Below are 24193 nucleotides of genomic sequence, written 5' to 3'. Positions count from 1 at the left end.
CTGGGCTCTGAGGGTTTAGCTGTATGGCTGATATGCTCTTTGGTTTTATTTGTATGCTTTAGTCAGCTTGTTAGTTGTATACATTAGGTTTCTCTCACTTTATTTAAGTAAGGAGTGTTCTTTCATCTCTCATCAATATATCTCTCTGAACATTGGTTATTGATAAAAAATCCATAAAAGAAGGGATTGAGAAGAGATAGCTATCAAATTAGAGTTGGGTGGATAAAATGGGGATGCTCTTTGTTTCCTGATGAGTTTTGTGATACCAACCGATGAAGGGGAAAGCTTATAAGATGACAACTATGATTTAGGGTCAGAATGTTGGGCAATCATGAATTGTTAAGTTGTTTTAAAGAATCAGTTAAGACCTAGACAATGGTAATGGTGATTTTGTTATGCATAAAAAATAATAAAATAGAACAACCATCTGTTGGGAAAATGGTTTTGGAAGTTTGATAACCATCAAGGAGGGTTATGGAAGGAAGTGAATGAAGCCAAGTACATTTGGAGAGAATTGGGTTGGGATCAGGGATGGTCTCTTCGTCATATGGGTGTGCTGTGTGGAAAGGGACTGAAAAGGCATTACCTGAGTTCATTAAAGGGGTGAAATAAGGATTGGAGATGATCACAAGTTTTAAGTTTTGGTCACATATTTGGTGTGAGGAAAAACCCTTGAAAGTGGTGTGTCCTCAACTCTTTAACTTAGTTCAGAACAGGAGTGGTTGGTGGATGATAACCATGATTGGAAGATGGTACCTATGCTTGAGCTGCTGCAAAAACTGAGCAATGTAGCAATTGAACCATCTCATGTAAACAGAAGGGTTTGGAATTGGGAGAAGTCGTGTTTTCATCCAAATCTCTCTATAAAAAGATCACAACATCCGATGCAGAGAAGGGGTATTAAAGTGAATTGTGATTTATGTGCATTGTGTTCTGAGAATTCTGAATCAGTTGACAACCTATTCATACATTGCAGAACTATTAGAGAAACTGGGGGGATGGGTTAAAAGCCCCTTGAGGTGGAAGGATGTTTACTTGAAACTCTGTAAGCTTTTTTTAATAGTTGGCAGGTGAAAGGCTTGAGTAGAAAAATCAGAAGGGGCTATAGTTTGGAAGCTAGCTCCTCTTGTGGTGGTATGGAGTGGAAGAAACTCTAGGATTTTCTTTTGGTGTTCCAAATTCCAGCTAAAGTCAAAAACAGAATTGAGAAGCTCCAACCTGATTTTTTGTGGGAAGGGGTTGGAGAGTGGAAAAAGCATTTAATTAGTTGGCATCAAGTGTGCAAGCCTAAGGAAGGTGGGAGTTTTGGATTAGGACATGTTAAGGAGAGGAATTTAGCTCTTCTTGGAAAGTGATTGTGGAGATACACTCGTGAACCTGAGGCTGTTTGGACCTCTGTTGTCAACAAGTATGGGAGACATGCCAAGGGTTGGAATAGCAAGTTGCAGTTAAACTGGGTGAAACCTACAAATCCTTGGAAAGGTATCTCTTCTACCTACAACTCCTTTATCTCTTTTACTAGATACAGATTGGGAAACAACCTCATCCTAAAGTGTTTTGAAAAGGAAAATTGGATCTTTTATTTCTCAAAGGGAAAGAATTCTAAAGTGTTTGCTCATCTAACATATCTAACACTGCAATTCATTTAGTAACAAAGACTTAAATAATTCTAGAAACACAATTTTTAATGACTACAATGACAAATGACCAAGATGACTATGCCATAGATAGGCCTGACTCTTAGTAGACAGACTCATGGACTTTGAAGATGCAAGACCAACTTTATTCTTCAACATGTAGAGACCATCCACCATACTGCCTCTACGAATCATCCTCTTGAAGGTCAAATCCTGGAACACACAAGGAGATGGGAAAAAGGTTACAGAGCAATTTAAGGAATGAGTAATATTGCTAATGGAAAGTAAATTAATAGGCAATTTAGGAACATGCAACACATTAGAAAGAGTGAGACCAAAAGGAAGGGAGATGATTCATTGATCAGCTATGGTAGAGAGTTACCCATCATCCAATCTCACCTCATTTCTTCTAGAGAGGAGGTTATATGCCTAAAACAAATTGGATTTACCACTCATATGCTTTGAGGCCCCAAAATCAATTATCCAAGAAGATTCAGATGTATGAGATGACACATGGAAAGCAATGGCAGAGTTACTTGATGTAGATGCAAAAGAGGTAGAGTGGGGCTAGAATCCATTTGATGAAGTGCCCTATCATACAACTCCATATGGTCACAGAAAGAGTTGATGATCTCTTCCTTGTGATAAAAACCAGAAGGATGTTCCTAAGATGTAATGGGGCTAGTAGTCTCCTGAGATGCCGTATTTGCTGAATTATACTCTTTTGGCTTTGCTTGATTGGCTTTTTATTCTGACTAGATGATTTTTTACTCAACTCCTAAGCCCACTTTGGCTTCCCACGAAGATCCCAACAAGTCCCTCTAGTGTGCCTAGATTGTTGACAATGAGTGCACCAAAGTTTATCCTTGTCCTCCATTCTCTTCTGGAAATCACGCTTCTTAAACGAGTTTCTGCCATTCGTATTTGCACCTTCCCTAACTACCAAAGCAACTGGCTCCCCCTCAGAATTATTCGTCATAGTTCTTCTATTCTATTCTGACTGCACCATGGCATAAACTTGTTGGATTGAAGGGAGATCTTTACTTTCTAGGATCTGCACCCTAATAGATTCATACATAGGGTTCAACCCCAAAAGAAAAGCAAATACCCGTTGTTGGGAAATGAGTTTTTGTAGGCTTTGGCATCCTTATCACATTTCCAATCCATATTCTGATAATGATTCAACTCCTTCCAGATTGAAGTTAGATCTGGATGGTATATTGAGAGATTTCTCTCCCCCTGTTTACAAGTCGAAGATGCAGCTTGCAACTGATAAGGTTTTGCATAGTGCCTATGCTCTGAATAGGTGGACTTTGCCTGTTCCCAGATTTCAACAACTGTGTCGGCCCACATAATATTTTTTCTCACCTGTGGTAGCATAGATACAAGTAGCTATGACATCACCATACTATTTTCTTGGTCCCATTTATCATGTTCAACACCCCTAGACTTTGGTTCCTTAACCTTTCCATTAATATATCCTATCTTACCTCTTGTAGTGGTATAGAGTTTAATCCCCTTCGACCACTCTAAATAAATAATTAAGGTCATCAGTCATCTAGAGGAATAACAGCCATGGGAAATTTCATGTCTACCCCCCCAACTCAATCCATTGTGACTAGAAGAAACACCAGAAACAACTGTAGCCTCAGAGGACATGGTGAACCAATCAAAAATCACTATTCAGCTACAAAAAAAAGGAATTCATGACCACAAAACTAGCAATTCTAGCACAGGACAGGACTGTGGGAGGTCAGAGAAACCACCACTACAGAGTCTACAAAGCAGTTCTGGACACAAGACAGGGCAAAAAAATACTGGAGAGGCACTAGGATCACAGTGATTCCACTCTAAAGTCCATACAGTGACCACAGTCACCAAAAACAGTGTATACTATTGCTGTTACAGCAAGGACAGATCATACCTGATCTACAGACCCTACATACCTGGGGAATTTGGGTTTCGTCCTCACTGTCCTCACAGCCTTTTGCAACCATGCATTGCGAACATCTCCATACTTGTATGTTTTTATTCATGGGGAGATATTCCCAATGCATGTCTACAAGGGTCTGTGAGTACAGTGTGAGGATGGTTTTGAGGACAAAATCCCATTTCATACCTGGGTACGAAGAGGATCATTCGAATTTCGATCCATACAAGTGTTGCGAAGCCACAAAAAACTTTCACAGCATTCAGCTGCCACAAAAAGAGTACTTCTCTTGGCACATGACCAAGAAATAAAAGAGAAAACAAGTGCAGAACCGCTCTCAGATCAATTTGATGTAGTTTTTTCCGAGATCGAACTGGAGATCAGCAAGAAAAAGAAAGAAAACTGGATTGATCTGTCTTGACATCTACAATATCCACTTTGATACCATGTTTTCTTGATGGAAGTAAGAGAAGAGGAGGAAAGGAGAGGGAAAGAAGGAAGAAGAGAGAAGAGAAAGAGAGAAGCAAGATTGGAGAGTCGAAAAGTGATAGCTGGTGGCACCAGCTTTTCATTATATACTAATGTGACATAACAAAATAATGAAAAGAAGTAAAAAGACTGTAGTGCCCCTGTGGCAAATATTACAAAAATATTAACAGATTTAACAAGGTGCAAAGCACTTAACTATTGTAGTTACATCATTTTACATTAAAAAAAATGTTGTCACTGTTACCAATCAAAAAAAAATCTAAGACACTTGTACTCTTGACATGCGATTAATAAAACAAATTTAAAAATAAAGAACTTCATGTCTTGGATCCCTCCAATGAACAAAACCAATCTGAACTGTGACAGATGCTGTCTTGGACGCTTGGGAACCCTGGTGAATGAGGTATAGGTGGTATTTTCAGAGATCATAATGGGGACATTAAAGTGGCTTTGCCAATAGGAGCTGGCAACTCTATACTAGCAGAATTACAAGCTGAGTACATTTTTTGACTTCTGGGGGCTGATCATCAAAGGAGAGTCAAAGACTATTATCTGCAGGTTGGAAAGAGAAATGTATAGGCCATGGAATATTAGACATCAGTCAGTGAAGAAAGGAATTCGGTGCTTGTTTTGGATGTTGTTTTCTTTTTGACACCTAGGTCTACTAACTTACTTGCTGATCCATTAGTTCATGGAGTTAACAGACAGGTTTTAGTGTGGGGTGTTAACCTTTCAAGTTAAAAGGTCAACATGTAGTCCTGGTTTTATTGGGTCTGCTTAAAGCAGTGGGGGAGCAGTGTGGGGCTGTCTGTGAGGTTGGGTTATAGATCATATGGAAGTGCATAATACTGAGTGCATACTGTAAGTTTTTCTGTTACTACTAATAAAATCTTTCATTAGTTGCTGGAAAAATTTCCCAGTAACTGGTATTGAATGTAGTACTATTATTATCTCTTGAATGGAGTATTGTATTTATCCATATCACATTGAAATGGATGCCCCAAAGATGTGCTTTTTGAATTATGAAGCATTGACTGAACTATTTTCTTGACTTTCTTTGAAATGCTTCTCTTTCTTGTAGATTTTGCTATCACTGCAAATGCTTCGAGGAGGGGGTAGCAGTAAGAGGTGGCTTATTCTTTTGGTTGCTCTTGATTTCCTTGAAAGCATTGTAAGTGGCAAATCCATTTGGCAATATAATGTTATCGATGTGATCTTTACCTTGGGATCTGAACCTCTTATAATCCTGTTTGATCTTATTTAATAAGAGTTACTGTTTCCTATAAAAAATGTAATAAGAAATCAGGGTGATCTTATTCCTACATTAGTTCTTTTTACTGATGGGATAAACTGAAATTCTACCGCCACATATTGAGTTGATGAATGAGAAATCAGGGTGTATCACCCTGACCTCCACTGCACTAAAGATATGATAGGGTCCATGAAAAGACATACTAACTTGTTAGAGTTAGCCGAATAAGGGTAGATTAGTCAACTCACTTTGGTTAAGTTATGAGCTTATGTGGCAGTCTTATTAGAGGTTCTCTGTCCCATACTTAAGTAGGGGCAGTTTAGTCCTTGTACATTTAATTAGAGCCTAATCACTATTAAGAGGTCGACTGATAGGGTTTAGCTATCAGGTTCGACAGTTCTTTCATCTTCTTCTTCTTCTCCTCTTCTTCTTCTCCTTCTCTTTCTTCTTCTCCTTACTGGTTCGGACTACTGTAGCCACAGTAGAAACATGGTATCAGAGCAAGGTTCGTGACCTGTTTCAGTTCGTGCTTTAGTTCTCTCCTTTTCTTCTCTGGGTTGTCAATGGAGAAAAGTGGTTCGTCCCAGGCCTGAAACATCTCAGCTCTTCTTTTTTTCTGGTGCGCAGAACCTCCTTTCCTAAGAAAACAACTTCAGCAGTGAATGGTTGGCTGAAGCTCTCAAACAAAGGTTGGTTATCTCTTCTCTTTGTACTGTTGGTATTTCTGGGTTGAAAATCTTCAAGAACTTGAGAGGATTGATCAGAACCTAGAGAACTAGGTTGGTTGTTGCCTTGGTTTTTGGAAAAATTCCAAGAACAGGCTGTGCTTACAGTGACCAAATGGTGTAAGGGCTGCTGCTGGTGGCCGAATGGTGTAGGGGCTACTGTAGGTGGCCGAATGGTGCAAGGTGTAATGCAATGGTACTAGTTGAGTTCTTGTTGGTCTTCTGGTGCCCTCTTAAAAGCGTTAAAGCAGGTCTGTATTGTGTGTGATAGCTATGGCTGTGTGGTGGTGCTTGTGATGCACAAACTCTGTTGAGTAGTTGTAAGAGAGCTTGCATGTGGTTAGTAAGTGCTGAATTAATGTCGGTGTAGTCTGTGTTTTTTTGTGAAATCAGTAGTGGTGTGGATAAGAACAAAGGCGTGTGTATCTATCATTGTGTTTAGGGACTGCTGTAGGTTTTGAAACATCAAACTCTTGACAGCAGCACTTAGTTGGTGATTGGGAAGTCAGATTAGAGGCAGCATTGAAAGAGTATCATAGCAGCAATGGGAGATGGCTGTAGTGATCAGAAACCTAGTGTGGTGGTTTCCTCTGACTATCTAGGTGTACAGATGACCTCAATTAAACTGAATGGTGAGAACTATGTTCCATGGGCCAAGTCAATGGAAGTTTTTCTCAAGGCAAAGAGAAAAGTGAAGTATGTGAAAGAAGATAAACCACCGACTGACTCTCCAGGGTTTGATGATTGGGAACAGGAGGATGCTCAAATCATGACATGGCTATGGAACAGTATGGAACCCAAAATAAGTGCCAACTTCATGTTCTTAGATACAACTAAGGACATATGGGAACATGCCAAGAAGCTGTATTCTAGGCAAGATAATACTACAAGGGTATATCAGCTCTATCAGGAGTACTTTGGTCTGCAACAAGGAAATAAAACCCTAGAAGAGTACTATGACAGCATGAAAAACCTCAGAAATGAACTCAATGTCTATCATCCTCTCACTCCAGATGTTAAGGTTAGCAACAACAGAGGGAACAACTAGATGTCACAAGGTTCTTAGTGGGGTTGAAATCAGAGTATGAACCAGTTAGGGCCCAAATATTGGGGGGCTCTACCCTTCCTACACTTGAGGAAGTGTTTGCTCGGCTTCGCAGGATTTCTTTGGGATAGATAGAGAATCCCACACAGTCTGATAGATCAACTTTTGTGACAGCCATAGGAGGTGGACGTGGTACGAAAGGGGGAGAACATGCCTCCCGAGGAGGCCATGGTGGTTCCATATTTGGCTGTGGTGGTGGTCGTGACTCAGGGGGAGGCCGTGGCAAAGAAAAAGGCAGCTCTACAAGGAAGTGTACCCACTGTGGCAGGGAAGGACATTTGGTAAATTTCTGTTATGATCTCCATGGCCGCCCTCCCTCTAAATGGGCCAATCATGCTGTTGTTGGTGGGGTTGATGTCAGTGATAATCAACAGGCAGACCTAACACCTTCCACATCTACATCTGTTTTCGGAAGGGAGATGGTGAGTGTACCGCGTGATGAGTATGAGCGGTTCCTTCAGTCCACTTCACAGCACACTACTGCTACTCTTGCCCACTCAGGTATAGCTTGCCTGTCATCTAAAACCTCTCATTGGATTATTGACTCTGGAGCCTTTGATCACATGACCGGGACTCCAGGTGTGTTCTCTTCTCTCTCTGAAACTTCCACATCTCAAACTGTTACCCTTACCAATGGTTCCTCCTCTCCCATCTGTGGTGTTGGCAATGTTGACATGGCTTCTCTTTCTTTATCATCTGTTCTATATGTCCCTAAGTTTCCATTCAATCTTATGTCTGTTAGTAAATTAACCAAGACTCTTAACTGTTCTGCTACTTTTTTTCCCTTCCTCTTGTGTTTTTCAGGATCTCAGGACGGGGAAGAAGATTGGTGGGGGGCATGAAGCTGGTGGATTGTATTATCTTGACGGTGGTGGATCGTCAGTTGCACTTTAGACTTCACTCACTCCTCTACAGTGGCATCGTCGACTGGGACATCCTTCTCTCAAGGCACTCAAGATACTAGTTCCGTCTTTGAGTCATTTGTCAGTGTTACAGTGTGGGTCGTGTCAGTTTGGGAAACATTGTCGTGTTTCCTTCAGTCCTAGAGTTGAAAGTCGTATGTTGAGTCCTTTTGCTTTGGTTCATTCAGATGTTTGGGGCCTGATCAAAATAGAGTCTTATAATGGTTACAAGTATTTTGTCACTTTTATTGATGATTGTTCAAGAATGACATGGATTTATTTAATGAAAGAAATGAGTGAATTATTTTTCATTTTTCAAAAATTCCATGCTGAAATACGTACACAATTTGGTGTTCCAATCAAAGTTCTTCGTTCAGATAATGGTTGTGAATATTTTCTTACTTCCTTTCAACAGTATTTAAAACAACATGGCATCATTCATCAAACTTCATGTGCATCCACTCCCCAACAAAATGGGGTGGCTGAACGGAAGAACCGTCATCTCCTTGAAACGGCTCGGTCTACTCTTCATCATATGAGTGTTCCTAAACAGTTTTGGAGTGATGCTATACTTACTGTGTGTTTCCTCATTAATCGGATGCCCTCCTTTATTCTTCATGGTCGGTCTCCCTTCTCTATCTTGTTCCCCACCTTGTCTCCCTTTCCATTAACACCTCGTATCTTTGGCTGTGTGTGCTTTGTTCACAATTTGAGTCTTGAAATAGACAAGTTGGATGCACGCTCCATTAAGTGTCTTTCTTGGCTACTCTCGGACTCAAAAAGGGTACAAGTGTTACAATCCCATTACTCGGAAGTGCTATATCTGTCCTGATGTCACCTTTTTTGAGTCTGTTCCCTTCTTCTCAGGAACTGAAGCATCTTCGTCTCCACCTTTACTTCCTCTTCCTCTTCCGGTCAGTGATCCCGTTCCGGGTGTTCTTGTTGGAGTTGATTCGTCACCTCATCCAGTGCAGATCCCTACTGAATGACCACCAATTCGGCAAGTGTATACACGTCGAACAACACCGGCCCCTCCAGCTTCTACCTTGTCCATGGATCCTGTCGTTGCTCTTGTTGCTGAACCCTCAGGACTTGATCTACCCATTGCCTTACGGAAATGTAAACGTAGTTCTACTCTCCATCCCATTTCCAATTTTGTTTCAGTATCTCGCCTTTCCGCCTCACATCACCAGTTTGTTTCACTATTGTCATCTATTTCCATACCTAGCAATGTCCAAGAGGCTCTTAGTTCACCTCGGTGGAGGCAGGCAATGGAGGAGGAACTCTCTGCTCTTCTGCATACTCACACGTGGGAGCTCACTATTCTTCCTCCCGGTAAGCATGTTGTGGGTTGTAAATGGGTGTATACTGTTAAATACTTGCCAGATGGTAGTGTGGAGCGTCTGAAAGCTAGACTTGTTGCTAAAGGTTATTCATAGTTGTATGGAGTGGACTATATGGAGACCTTCTCTCCAGTGGCTAAGATTAGTTCTATCCGTGTGTTAATTTCCCTGGCAGTTATGTATGATTGGCCCCTATTTCAACTTGACATAAAAAATGCCTTCCTTCATGGTGACCTTATAGAGGAGGTATATGTGGAGCAACCACCTGGGTTTGTTGCTCAGGGGGAGGCTGGTAAGGTGTGCAGACTGAAAAAGGCAATTTATGGGTTGAAACAATCACCTCGTGCTTGGTTCGGGAAGTTTAGTGAAGTGGTGAAGAATTTTGGAATGAAACAATGCCAGGTTGATCACTCAGTGTTCAGCTATGACTCAGAAGTTGGAAAGATTTTATTAGTGGTCTATGTGGATGATATTGTCATAACTGGTAGTGACAAATTGGGGATTGACAAACTAAAGGTCTTTCTGCAAAATCATTTTTAAACAAAAGACCTTGGGACATTGAAGTATTTCTTGGGTATAGAAGTTGCTAGATCAAGACAAGGTGTAAACCCGTGCCAAAGAAAATATGTTCTTGATCTATTGGACGAAACAGGACTGTTAGGTGCAAAACCGGCTGAGACTCCTATGGAACCAAATGTTAAGTTGAGCAGTGATACAGGGGAAATATTTGATGATCCTGGAAGGTATAGATGACTAGTGGGGAAGCTGAACTATTTGACTATCACGAGACCAGACATCTCCTTTGCAGTCAGTGTGGTGAGCCAATTTATGCAGAACCCTCGTATATCTCACTAGGATGCAGTTCTTAGAATTGTAAGATATCTGAAGGGAGCTCCGGGCCGTGGGCTATTGTATAAACCAGGAGGAAAACTTGGAGTAGTTGGGTACACGGATGCAGATTGGGCGGGCTCTGTGTCTGATAGAAGATCTACTACAGGTTACTGCACATTTCTTGGAGGAAATCTTGTGACGTGGAAGAGTAAAAAGCAGACGGTTGTGGCTAGAAGCAGTGCTGAAGCCGAGTAAAGAGCCATGGCACACACTACATGTGAATTAGTGTGGTTGAGGAATCTCCTACAAGAAATCGGGTTCCACATGGATAAACCTATGAAGTTGTGACAATCAAGTTGTGCTCCATATCTCATCCAACCCTATTTTTCATGAGAGAACAAAGCACATAGAGATTGATTGCCACTTTGTGAGGGAGAAGGTTCTTACTGGAGAGATAAGCACAGAACATGTAGGCTCAGGTAATCAGTGGGCAGATTTGTTTACAAAAGCCTTAAGCTCAGGGAGAGTGAACTATATATGTAACAAGCTGGGATTATATGACATATATTCTCCAGCTTGAGGGGGAGTGTTAGAGTTATCCGAATAAGGGTAGATTAGTCAACTCACCTTGGTTAAGTTATGAGCTTATGTGGCAGTCTTATTAGATGTTCTCTGTCCCATACTTAAGTAGGGGCAGTTTAGTCATTGTACATTTAATTAGAGCCTAATCACTATTAAGAGGTCGAATGATAGGGTTTAGCTATCAGGTTCAACAGTTCTTTCATCTTCTTCTTCTTCTCCTCTTCTTCTTCTTCTCCTTCTCCTTCTCTTTCTTCTTCTCCTTACTGGTTCGGACTACTGTAGCAACAGTAGAAACATAACTGATAGGATTTAACATGCTTTTTTGTGGATCCTACCATGTCTATGGCAATTGCTGACTTGCTGTAGTGGGATGATGCGCCTGGATATTGCTTAGAATTCCTTTAATTGAGTTGCAGTCCATAGGGATCCCAATTAATTACTTTAAACACGTTAAAAATTCATCTAAAGTAGTAGAAGATAAACTCATCTATAGGTTAAATTGATGAGGGATTGATGCTGCATGGCATAGGCTTCCTATGGAGAATGAATAGGAGACCTCCTTTTTTTGCTTTCTAAGGAATATCATTTCTGTTCTACCACTAAAGCTAGGGGTTTGGGAACTGGAATGCAGAAAATACTGTTCCTATTAAGTCAAGAAATGGAGTCAAATAGGGATCTGGAATGGGTAATAAAGACAAATGTTCTGGTTGGTGAAATGTTTGGCCTTCTTTCTTTGGGGTTGAGGGCATTGATCATGTCCCTTTCAGTTAATTGAAGGAAACAAGCAGGAGCTTTGCTTTAAAAAAGAAAGAGAAGGTTATTTTGGAGGCTGTGGAGTTTGATTTTAAAGCTTCAGGTTGGAATTTGAGAGATGAAGGGGCAGGGAAGGGGGAGTTACTTTGGGATCTGGAAATCAAGGGGTTGAAGTTTGATGGAGGATTGAATCCTGTCTTTACTCTCCCCTCCCTCACATCCAAGTTTGCCTCGATAAAAGAAAAGTTATAGATGGAAAGGGTGGATATAGGGGGGAGGGGGAGTTACAAAAAAAATTTCAGGAAGTGCTAAGGTGTCCCGGAAATTGCTCGGGGGGGGGGGTACATGGGGTGCAGTCTAGATACAAACACCACTTGAAGTGCAATAATTGGTTTTATCTCTTTGGTCCTTTCGTGGCCTAGTGGTTTAGAGTTCTTTTTCTTAGGCTTCTTGTGTATATCATGTTAAAGCAGGTGTTTATTGTTCCGTATACCTCTTGTAAACCTTTCTTTTCTTTATTAATAAACTTTATTTTGTGCATAAAGGCCCTCTAGTGGTTTAGAGTCCTTTTTCTTAGGCTTCTTGTGTATATCATGTTAAAGCAGGTGTTTATTGTTCCGTATACCTCTTGTAAACCTTTCTTTTCTTTATTAATAAACTTTATTTTGTGCATAAAGGCCCTCTAGTCTAGAACTTTCTGGTTGAGCATTCAATTTTGAATGTATTTGAGGAATGGAATCATTGTAAGAAGAAAACTTATATTCAAGGACAATCCTGTTGCCATCAGGGTTGGGGGGTGTGTATGTGGATGGGCTAGCCCCATTGTGTATCTTCATGAGGCCATCAGGCCATGAGGATGTTATGGAAGAGATGGTAGCTGTTATTAGTTCGACAGTTATTGATTTGGTGCTTTTGCTTCCAGAGTTTCAAGGACTGCGGAAAAAAGACTTTGGAGCTGATTTTTGGACTTCTCTGTGTTCTTGAAAGGAATGCTGATCTGTTTTGATACTGAAGTGTTGTTTTTTGCTTGTTTGTGGTCTTACACTACTGTAATCTGGTGGGGGTGGCATCTTGTCACCTAGTTATGATGTACTGTTTTTTTCCTTCTAGCAATAAAATTTCTTTCTTTATTTATGTTCAAAAAAAAAAGAGGCCATCGGGCCATGCAAAAAAAATATTATATTTAAGGACTTTAATGTAATATCAATGCCATTGGGGTCTTTCTTGCAAAACTTGAATAATTTTAATATTATATATATAAAGAGTCTTTCATATTCGACATGTGGCATTGTTTGATGCCTAGAAAAGAGTTCTGGAGATTTCTTTCCCAAAACCAAGAAAATCAAAGATCATGTTTTTTTGCCTGACTAATGCTTTCTTGTCCAATTCTAATATGACACATGATTTTTTGATACTCGTATAAGTTTCTGGGTCAAACAATTTACGTTTTGCTGAATTCTGTGAAAATTGAATAAGCACCCCTATTTTTGTCTCTCTATTTTGGTGCTAGGGTGGAAACCCTGAGAGATTCTATAAATCTTGGTTGTGGGTTGGGATCCTTCATATTTTAAGCTTTTTGATAATTATTATATATTTTCTGAAGATTACTGCGATTATTGGAGGGATTTGGCAGAAACTCTAAGCAAAACTTTGGTTACAGCCTTGTTTCAAGTGCTATTAGGAAATTTTCAAACATCCAGTTGTAAGTTGGAGAAACTTCAGATCTGAAAATTAAAAGACAAGGGGAGTGGTATCACACCGCATATGATATTGTCGAAGATCCTTAGTGATGCATGTTTTGCACCGATATTCATTGAACTGCCTAAGTCTTTGGTTACAGTCTTGTTTCAAGTGCTATTAGGAAAATTTCAAATATCCAGTTGCAAGTTGGAGAAAATTCAGATCTGAAAATTAAAAGACAAGGGGAGTGGTTATCACAACCACATTTGTTTTTGTTGAAGATCCTTGGTGGTGCATGTTGTGTCACAGATGTTCATTGAACTGCCTAAGTCTTTCTGGCATAAGGATTCATTGTGCCTCATCTCATGAATGTTTAATGAAATAGTCAAAGAACTACAAGTTTCGATTTAAGGGTTGTCTTAGTATTGTCTAAGGTCCATTTATTTTTAGTTGTTCTTGTGTTTCATTGGGGTACTTGATATATTAATGTTTTCTTTTGTCAATGGAGAATATGCTAAGAGGTAGGCTTAATGACTGGTTTGTGTCTTATGTAAGAGCTATGGGCGTCCTTGCCATGTTGGTCATGTCTTGGGTAAGAGTAGTAAGCTACCATGAGTGCCATCTTAGTAATTGAAAAAGTTGTCTTGTCATGGGTAAGAGTTGAAAGATTCTCTATAAGTGCACATCAAGCTAATTGGATCCCTATAGGTCTGGTGTAAGAACTAGTTGCCACCATATTGGAATCTTCAAGTTTCCATGTTTGAGAGAAGCTCTGAAAGATCAATTGGTCGTGTTGCTACCAAGGTTACATTGTTTCTTTCAAGGCAAGATGGTTGGTGGTAACTTGAGGGAGAGTGTTGGAGCATTCAGTTTTTAAGGTGTATGAGGAATGGGGTTATTTTAGGAAGAAACGTGTATTCAGGAACTTTAATTTATTTGTCCCATTCTCTTGTATATTTTGAAAAATTTAATATTGTATAAAAAGTCTTTCTCATTAGAGAGAGACATTGATACCTGGTTATCTCTAATATCCTTATTCTCTCTTGTCCTGCATCTTCTCTTCTCCTTTCTTATTATTCATGAATAGACTTTCTATTTCACTTAAATCTAGACCTAATCATTACACTCAAGTGGAACTTGTTTAGACCAACACAGAAGATCATGTGTTTGTGGGCTAGTAGGAGATTAAATAAAACAACAAGAAATCTATTATGTCTTATATTATATCTGTAATTGAAGAGTTAAATGAATCTTTCCTTGCTGATGGATTTGGGTAGTTCATATTCCATCCAACGTTTCCTTTTTTATGTGTGGACAGCAGTGCTTAATCAGATCATGACCACCATGCATCATGTGATTTCAAGATGTTGGTTTCCTTGTTTTCATGTGGGAATTCATGCATATTTGATTCTTCTGAATTTTTTGGATGTTAGTCATATGTAATTGCATACATAGGTTTCTATGTTTTTTTCATACTTTGTTGTTTTTCTAACTGAGGTCATCTTTTCTTCTGAATCAGGGTTATCTGGATATTGGCTTCTCAAGAATTAAGAAGCTGATATCAAAGTTAGAGATGGTAGCTGATTTTCAGAGCATAGTTAAGGGTGTCACCAATTGCAGCTTCTTATACCAGAGAAAAGAAATGATAGGAACTTGGTTATCAATGGTTTACATGGATGTGGACAAATTCTCGTGGCTGCAGTAAGTTTGATAAGTAAAATGTACTTCATATAATTCAGTGTCGGATTCTGGTAATTGGTATTGGAATTGCAAATTGTGGAATGAAACGGGACTTAAACAATTTCAAAGTATAAAAAATTGTTTTGATTGATGTTATAATTGCTAACACTCAGGTATCTTCTTGATGCATTCTGTGATGGATTGTGGCATCTCAAACTCGGTCATGTAGGAGAATTCACTATACATGCACATGAAAAAGAAATAGAAAATGCTGTGAAATATGTAAGTGATATTATTAACTAATAATAGACTAATTTTTAACCTTGTTTTATTTAATAGTTGTCAATTTTCTTTATGTGCATGATTAGATTTTTTGTTACCTAATCATAGGTTAACTGTGTCTCATTTTCTGAAGTACAGGAGATCATTGCACCTCTATGTAGAGATATTGAGACTGATCTACGTCTTCATGTACACTCCACCCACTTAAAAGGATCTGTGCATGTAAACCCGAGAAAGGTAGTAACTATTTCTGTTTTGAGACTTGTCCCTCTAGTTGGTGTTTTATCTCTTTGCATTCCCTCCATTTGTAATTTTTTGGTATTTATTTCTGAATTTTGCATCAGACTGGCGTACAAAATCTCTCTTGGTACCTGCAGCTGAAACCTTTGCGAATTCCCTTTAAGAATATTGATATAAAATTGCATGTAGAAAACTATCTAAATTCCACCTTTTACAATCACACAGCCATGTCATCTTATGATCAGAAGGTAATGTTTCTCTCCTGAAGTATCCTTTGTGCTGAAATGGATGACTTTTGAAATGACTGGTCATGCATTGGAATGTTTTTGCACTGAGCTATACATCTTTCTGATTCTAACATGTATCATTCAGATATACTTGGAAATGAGGCAGTTAGCGAAGCTGAAATATAGGCTAGTATTAGATGATATTCATTGTGCTGACCATTGCCTGGGACATGGTATTGAGGTGATTGAAACACTGCAAAATCTCCAGAAGGTTGCCACAAGCTACTCATATAACATAACTAACCAGGTATAAAGTTATAAAGAGTTTTCTGATGTTAAACTGTATTTGCATTTGATATCAAAGATATGTAAAGTACCAGTTGATATATTTTGGTTGATGACAGCATTTCTTAATTTCCCATTTTACTTAGAAAGTTTGACTATGTTATCAGGATGAGCATTTAATATCTTACTTAATCTGACCTTTCATGATGCATGAGAATTTACTTTGGAAAATCCCTATGTTATGGGGAAATTGTTACAGGTCCTTATTGAGAAAGCTTCTGGCTTCCAAGGTCGTACAACCTTGAGAATTGCTGGTGTGGAACAAGTTGCCTCTTCATTAGCTACTCATGGGCTCGTGTCAATATTTACTGCTATAGAATCTGTGCCCAAATTTCTAGCTCAGAAGCTTGTGGATTTATCTGAGCTTCTTCAAGATAATTTTGCCAGTTCCTTTTTAGTAAAAGAATTCAGATTCTGGAAGGTATGCTCTTTTCTGATATATTGTTTCGTCTAGATTATTATTTAGTTGATACAAGGAAGAAAAGGTGTTAGTATAGATTTAACACAAAAATTCGATATTTTGAATGAGGTAGATACTGATAATATTTGTTGCTACTGATTGGGGAAGAAAGGTTATATATGTGCTTCATTTTGAGAGTTGAAGTGTTCAGTAGTGTGGCAGCTGTGTTGTACGGAGCTGAATGTTGGGCAGTCAAGAGACAACATGCCAAAAAATAATTAGTGGCAGAATTGCATATGACGAGATGGATGAGTGGTACCGTTAAACTAGAAAGGACAGGCTCAGAAATAAAGTCATTCGAAAGAACATAGGAGTAGCTCCAATAGGTGATAAAATGAGAGAAAGTAGACTAAGATTTTGGTCACGTTCATAGAAGACCACTGACTGTAAGAAGTGATCTGTTGGAAGTTCAAGGAGCTAGAAGGGCTAGGGAGTAGGGATAAACCAAAAAGGACATGGGTCAAAGTAGTTAGAATGATTTAAGTGCCCATAATTTAACAATGGTTATGGCATTAAACAGAATGGAATTGCAAAATAGTATTCATGTTGCAACCCCATATAGTTGGGATAAGGCTTTTATGATGATATGCGGAAGGCTTTCTTATGCATAGTAAGTGTGTTGCATCTAACTGAAAGGTTGTAGTCTCAAAAATTTGATTATACTTTATTTAGCTTACTTAGCAGCTCCATCTATAACACAACATCCCTATGGATGACTCGTTTAATTAGGCTTCATGTGTTACATTAATTTTAAATAAAGCCAAAGGGTTTTATTTGTGAGTTCCCGAGGTTGAGGTTGGAGATTAGCCTGTAATACTTAATCATGGAAGAAAGCTATCTAGAGGGTGGCTTCTTGTGATACATATTATGGAGGCAATTAGGCAAATGAGTTGATGGATTTCTTTTGTTAAAGTTAAGAACCTAATAACAAATAACTTCTATCATTCAAATGAGAATAACATTGAATTAAGTGGTTAACAAGTTTACTCCCCTTGGACAATTGTCTACTATATTCATTCCTTAGTGCATCAGAGCACTATATTAGTGGAAACAGACAGAAGCACCAAGTCCAGTCAATTTATTTTAATTTTTGTGTCAGAATCTTAGATATCTCATTTTTGCAAAGGTGGCTGCTTCTTACCTGTCTCCTCATCTTATTATATCTAATATAATTCTTACTACAATGATTCTTTGTGCCTTCTGTATTATGTTCCATTATTGACTTCTGAAACCTCGTGTTAATATAGTACTGCACTACTGCCCCTTTGGTGCATCACAGAGTGATGATTATGTAGATACATTTTCTAATGAGTTTTTTCCTATATGATTTTGTGAATGTATTTATTCCATTGGACAAACCTTTAGAAAGGCCTACATTATGCTTAATTATTTTTTTTCCTGTTGAAGCATGAAAAAGGATCAATAAGAAATAGTCCTTTCATACAAGGAGATGAATATAACCTGACCATGGGAAAATTATTCTTTGAGGATCATGAGCTAAGCTACTTAGAGCAGCTAAGGTACATCATCTCTGAAATGGGTAATGTATTAGGGCTATTGAGGATCTTGAAAGCAGGATGTTCCCACCATGTCTGCAACATTTCTCGGTAAGTGTAGGGGAAAATATCTAGTTAATTGACAGTCATATACAATTATTTATTTGTACTATATTATGTTTCTGCCATTCAGGTTTATACATGGATCCAACAATAGCAAGAGCTTCAGAGAAATCTCTGAGAAACTTGGTTTTATGGATGAAACTGTTACAGCTGGAAGGATAGTAGATGTAACATTAGAGAACAAATACAGAATCAAAGATCATTTGAATTGTTTCTCCTCTCTTTTTACAGTGTTCTCAAAGGTAAATTTGCATTTTCATTGTGTTTCCACTCCAATATTGGTTTCTCAATTTCTTTTGTCTCCTTTACATCCAGCATGCTGTTTTGTTCTCCTTGCCAATCAGTAGACTTTCTGCATTTTGATTTACATCACTGATGTTCTTAGCCTGCAAATAACTCTTATGATCTAATCAATTTATTTCATAGTTACATTATGATGATGGATATTTGATATGTACAGCTATTCTGATTTCTTGGCTAATTGATGCCATTGATTCATTAATTAGGAGAGGAATTTCATAGAATTTGATGGATTCAACCTAAAGCCCTTAAATGTCCAAATCCTTCGTTGGGAGAGAAATATATCCAAATCCTTTGTTAAATGTACAACTTGAGAAAGAATAACATACATATTTGGTCTTACCATCTGACATTCATTGATGATAATGAGGATTCTGTGTGGATGTCATATGTTGAGGTTCAAGGCAGTTAAATATTTCCTTGAACCATTGTGATAAATGCTTCCTTGAACCCAAGTTTAGCCTTTACATTGTATTCTTCTCCCTCTTCATCTCATTTTTTACATAGATAAAAGAAAGTAACCTGGATGGCTGTCATTATTTCCAAATTAATGATTGTCATTATTTTGGTTATTAAGTGTAATCAAGAAAAATGAATGCTGAGATGGTTGAGTGGAAAAACTAGAAAAGAAAGAATGAGTCATTTGAAGGAACCCAGGAGTAACTCCAATAGGTGATAAAATGAGAGAAAGTAGAGTAAAATGGTTTCATCATGTGCATAGAAGAGCATTTACAGCACTTGTAAGAAGAAGCAATTTATTGCAAGTTAAAGGGGCTAGAAGGGCTACGGATAGTCCAAAAAGGGCATGGTTGAAGTCGTAACAAATGATTTAAGCTCTAATTATTAAAAAATGAATATGACGGTTAACAGAACGGAATAACAAAATGGGATTCATGTAGCTGGTCACCTGTTCCGTCATTCCCTTCTGTTTAAAGCCATATCCATTGTTAAAGTATTGGTGCTTAAATCATTTATTACTTCTAGTTGATGTTGCCTATCAAAAGAAAGAAAAAATCTTACTACTACCAATGTCCTTTTTGGTCCACCCCTAGCCCTTCTAGCCCCTTCAACCTGCAACAAATCACTTATGATGATTATTTTGGTTATTAAATAAAGTGAAACCAAATGTAAAAAACACTTCTTATAGTTTTGAAGCACTCGTAAAAGTAGGTATGAGTTATTCTAAAAAACACTATTTGCATCTTTTTTACACTACTTATTGATCCATACTTCTGCTCAGTTGCAGGTTATCCTTGCTTAGTAGATCAAATTTACTCTGATTTTTTTTTTACATGCAGGAAATCCAAAGCAGTAAGAATATCCCTTTTAAGGATTTTCACCTTATAGTTCCAGCCCTTGTAATCAGCTTAGTAGATTCTAGAGCTAACTGCAAGGATAAACTTTTGAGGAGGAGTCGTGATATGGGAAACCAGATAGTTATGGATGATGGCTTCATTATGGGAGTAGCTTTTATTTTGAAGGTATGTTTATGCCTGAACATGTTAATGCTAATTACTTCCCAACTGGTTTATTCTTCACTTTTCTTTCACAAGCAATTTACCATTTCATGCTCCATTGTTAGAATTGTGTGAGGACTTCCCTTTCTAGTAACTTGGTTTGGCTTTTGAAATGGGTGCTATTATTGACTCATCTCTGTAATTTTTTATTTTGATAAGCTGGCAAAAAAGTATTGTATTAATAATATGAGCATGAAAGGGGAGGGTGAGGCACCCTCTGCTATACAACTGAAACAAGAACCACTCAAAAAGTATCACTACAATATTTACAGTGATATACAAAACTAGCTCAAAATAATTGATCTCCAATCATTTGCGAAACCAGCCACTGTAATTCCAAAAAACTGGCGCAGAACTTTTCAAGGTTTTCTATGTTTATCTTTCTATTTTTGAACTTTCTACTCAAGGCAGCACTTGTAGAAATTTGGTGGTGATTATTTATTTTATTATTACTTCCTTTTCAGTAATATCACTCTGCTGCTTTTTTTGTACCATCTCAAATTCGGCACATGTCTGAATGACTTTTGAAACTGGGAAATACTTCAGAATAAATTGAAGTTGACTTTATTTAATATGCAGCATATTACAAAATGTATTTCTTTTGTAGCCTAGGGGACAGAGAGTAGCCTTGCAATCAAGGTTCTAAATATCAATACCAAGGTTTTAAAAACCGACCTGGAAACGGAACCGTTCTGGCCACCGGTTTACGGGTCAGCAGTTCGACCGTCCGGGTCAAACGGTTTGGACGGTTTGAGTATTTTAACAGTGATATGTCATCTTACCCATTAGATTGGAATATTAGGGTAAGATGCATATAAATATAAAGAGAAAATAAAGATGGAATGAGAGGTATTTGAGAAGTTGTCGGCTGAAAGAGTTTAGAAGAAGAAGAAGAAGAAGGAAGAGGAGGGCTTGAAGGCTGCAGCGGCGACGGCATTGGTGACTTACAGCTGCAACAGCGACGGCGGCGGCTATGGCGGCAATAGATCTGAGATTTCTCTGTTCAGATCTCTCTCTCTCTCTCTCTCTCTCTCTCTCTCTCAGATCTGTCATCTAGAGTCTAAAGACTCTAAACTTCTCTCCCAGATCTCTAAATGTGAGATCTCTCTCTGTCTCACACATCTCTCTCAGTAGATCTCAGCTCTGAGAGATCTTCTTCCCTTTTCATTTTGTTGTTACAAGTTAATAAACCGCAAACCGTTCTTCGGGTCGAACGGTTCAACGGTCAAATCGTCCGGGTCAACGGTTTGTTGACTAATTCAATGGTTTTTGACCAGAGACTGGGTTTGGGGTAAAACAGAACCGGTTGCCTGAACGGTTTCCGGTCCGAATGGTCCGACCGTCCGGGTCAATGATGGTTCGAAAACATTGATCAATACAGACCGATCCAGTGTATTGGTCCGTATCAGTAGGCGCTTTACCTTATTTTATTTATTTATTTTTTCAAACCTTTGCAGGGGGTGGGGTTGGTATAAGGCCTGTCTACCCTCTGAAACAGGTCAAATTCCAAAACAGTTTCTGTAGGAGCATATCGGAGGGTCACCGATACGATACATATCGGTCAATACATTCCAATACATTGTGACATTTTTTTTTATAAAAAAATACGTTGTGAATTTTAATTCTTGATTGCAATTAAAATTTTCAGTGTGTGAAATAATATAATTGATATCATAATCATGATTATCTGGTAATTTCTTTGGTCAGATGAGGCAATAAGATCCCAGTTTATTGGCAAAAATTTCTTGGGGCAGCAAAATGGAGGAAAACCAATTTTAACAGCTGAATATTATCTTTTTCCCACGATATTGCCTGTATAATTCATTCAAGCACAAAGTTGCCATTATGGTTTCTAGTACTAGGTTGCTTATACCAAGGGGCTAGAACTTAAGTTTAGTCGAAACTTGTATGGCCACCTTTTGTATTATGGAACCTACAAAAGCGGTCTGCCATTTAATGCTTTACCTTGCGCAATTCCATCATGGTGTTAACATAGTGCTCCTTGACATGTTTGTGGTTATCCTAGGTTTAACTTTCTCTGCAATTCATCAAGTTAGATGCTTGCTTATAGCATAATACTAATCCTAAAATCTCAAAATGATAATTACTGCAGGTAACAATGCAAGAGAAATCATTTGATCAAATGCATTGGTTTACTGGTATGCATAAATACTTAAAGGAGGCTTTGCTATCACTGGAGGAATATCAGAATGCAGAACAGAGAAAGGCAAGCAGAGGAATTTCTGTTTCAAGGTTGTTGGGTCAGCCTGCTTCATCCATAGGAATAGAAGCCCAAAAGGTTCCAAGATCCAATCACCTCTTGCTTAACCTCAGTTGAACTTATTTTGTTCTGACTTCTACTCCTTTACGATCCAATTTTTCTGATTACTAACTTCTGTCTTGGTCAGCAGGGCATTGATAAACTCAAGAAATATCAAAAAGAGGTGGAGTTTATTCACTCTAGTTTCAATATTGCAAGGACAGCCATATCTTGAAATGCTGCAAATGTTATATTCTCGTTCAGTTTCGTGTATCATTCATAATTTAGTGTACTGATAGTTGATGAAGTCTCCCAATCTAAAAATGCTGTAATGTAATCCATCTTTACTTTCTTTTATTTCTTTTATTTTTTTTTTAGAAAAGGAATTGCATCCTACGACTACAGTTTACTTTAACAATTTGTTAATTGTTATTTTCTGTTTCATTACGTACAATTCTTGAGTGTCGTTGGATCTCTTAATCCAGTACACCATAGTCGTTATATTCATGTGATAATTGATTGAAAGGCCCACTTGTCAATATGCTAAATAACAATTTAAGGAATTTCAAAGATTTCACTAAATTTAAATAATCTTTGCTATATAATACTTGCTTTGGCTTCACGTCCAAGCCATAAAAGTTAAACCAAAATGTTTTTAGTTTGCTATTACAAATTACACATTATGACATCACAAGGGGGTTAAGGGGTTGTGGACAGAGCAGGGCACACATGAGATCAATTTAGGGCTTTTTCGTTTCCTCTTAACTCATATCTCTTAAAGTGTAATCATACAACTTTTTGTTTTTCAATGATATTTCCAAAAAGACAAATAAAAACTTTTTTATATGGGATCAAAATGAATATTTGATATATTTCAGAATTTAGAATTCAGAACAATATTCTTTACATTTAGAGTTTAGAGGAAATAAAAATTCACCAATACCAATATACCTCTTAATGTAATTATTGCATTTTTAATTGCCAAGTTTTAAAACAAACTAATAGGCCCTTTACCATTGCAGTTATGAGGTGCTGATCCCATGAGATCGGAGGGATGTGAGTGACCAATTCAGTTGCTGCCAATGTTTGTGAGCAGTGGTTGGTCAAATATTTAAGGGTGTTAATTTGTAATGTATCAAACTATAGCAAAAAGTTTTACACATGCACAAAGTAGTGATAAAATTATTTAAAACCTTAATCTAATGATATTTTCATTAAGTAGTCAGTTTTAGGCAAGGTTCAAAATATCGATGCGCCAATAAGGGTGTATCAGTACTTTGTTTTTATTTTTTTAAAAACTAGTTCAGGGAGGGCCGATTTAAAGCTCCTCCACTCCTTGAATCAGTTAGAACCAGGGTTCAAAATACTGATGTGCCCAATACGCCAATAGGGGCATATCGGGTGAATTGATATTGCTTTTTGTTGTTTTTTTATATTTTTATTTTATAACCGGTTCAGGGGGCCGGTTTAAGACTCCACCCCCTAAACCGGTCAAACCCCCGATACACCCACTGTTGGGATGTATCGGAGGGGTCCCGGAACAATACGTATCAATACTTTGAACCTTGACCAGAACTTGTATCAGGGAGCTCCTGAAACGATACGTATCAATCGATATAGGCTGATATGTGTCAATACTTTGAACCTTGTTTTTAGGTATGCTTATGATAAATTACACCCATATCATGAAATGGGTTAATTACCTGCAAAGTTTTTCTTCATGGGGGTTTTCTCGATAACCTCATGGAGGTGGGACCGTGGGAGGACAATTAATACGTCCATCACTTGGGTGAAGAATCTGTTGTTTCCTACTATATTGGCTGAACAAGGTTCAAAGAATAGGTTATATTGGCTGAACATCGTTCCCCTTTCAGTCGCGGATGGTAAAATGCTTCTACAAAGAAAATCATTTAGAGATCTATTAATAAAAAAAATTTCCTTTAGATTTTGACTTGTTTGGGAAGTTGTCTGAGTCTGAGTATATAAAAGAAGAGCAACCCAAGATGAATGATGGTGGTGATGATAATTTGCCCT

General features: G+C 38.1%; 1 protein-coding gene across 4 annotated transcripts in view; it reads left to right on the top strand.

Moving 5' to 3' along the window:
* Positions 1–22613, top strand: part of LOC148880227 (uncharacterized) — a 56413-nt gene extending 33800 nt beyond the window's left edge. For 2 of the 4 annotated variants that reach the window (XM_088962081.1, XM_088962083.1), the window contains 12 exons: positions 5138–5227; positions 14749–14930; positions 15083–15191; positions 15330–15428; positions 15536–15679; positions 15804–15965; positions 16203–16424; positions 17871–18070; positions 18153–18324; positions 19681–19863; positions 22013–22198; positions 22311–22613. In XM_088962081.1, the coding sequence (XP_088818207.1) occupies positions 5138–5227; positions 14749–14930; positions 15083–15191; positions 15330–15428; positions 15536–15679; positions 15804–15965; positions 16203–16424; positions 17871–18070; positions 18153–18324; positions 19681–19863; positions 22013–22198; positions 22311–22394 (1833 nt within the window). In that variant the 3' untranslated portion in view covers positions 22395–22613. Of the gene's footprint in view, positions 1–5137; positions 5228–14748; positions 14931–15082; positions 15192–15329; positions 15429–15535; positions 15680–15803; positions 15966–16202; positions 16425–17870; positions 18071–18152; positions 18325–19680; positions 19864–22012; positions 22199–22307 lie in introns of all 4 variants that reach the window. The other 2 variants (XM_088962082.1, XM_088962080.1) reach the window with 1 other exon arrangement.
* Positions 22614–24193: the final 1580 nt, after the last annotated feature.

The sequence above is a fragment of the Nelumbo lutea genome, chromosome 1 (genome assembly GCF_056320005.1).
Source record: "Nelumbo lutea isolate HS-2025 chromosome 1, American lotus-T2T, whole genome shotgun sequence".
NCBI classification, from domain to species: Eukaryota; Viridiplantae; Streptophyta; class Magnoliopsida; order Proteales; family Nelumbonaceae; genus Nelumbo; species Nelumbo lutea.
This window is presented reverse-complemented; position numbering and strand designations above follow the sequence as displayed.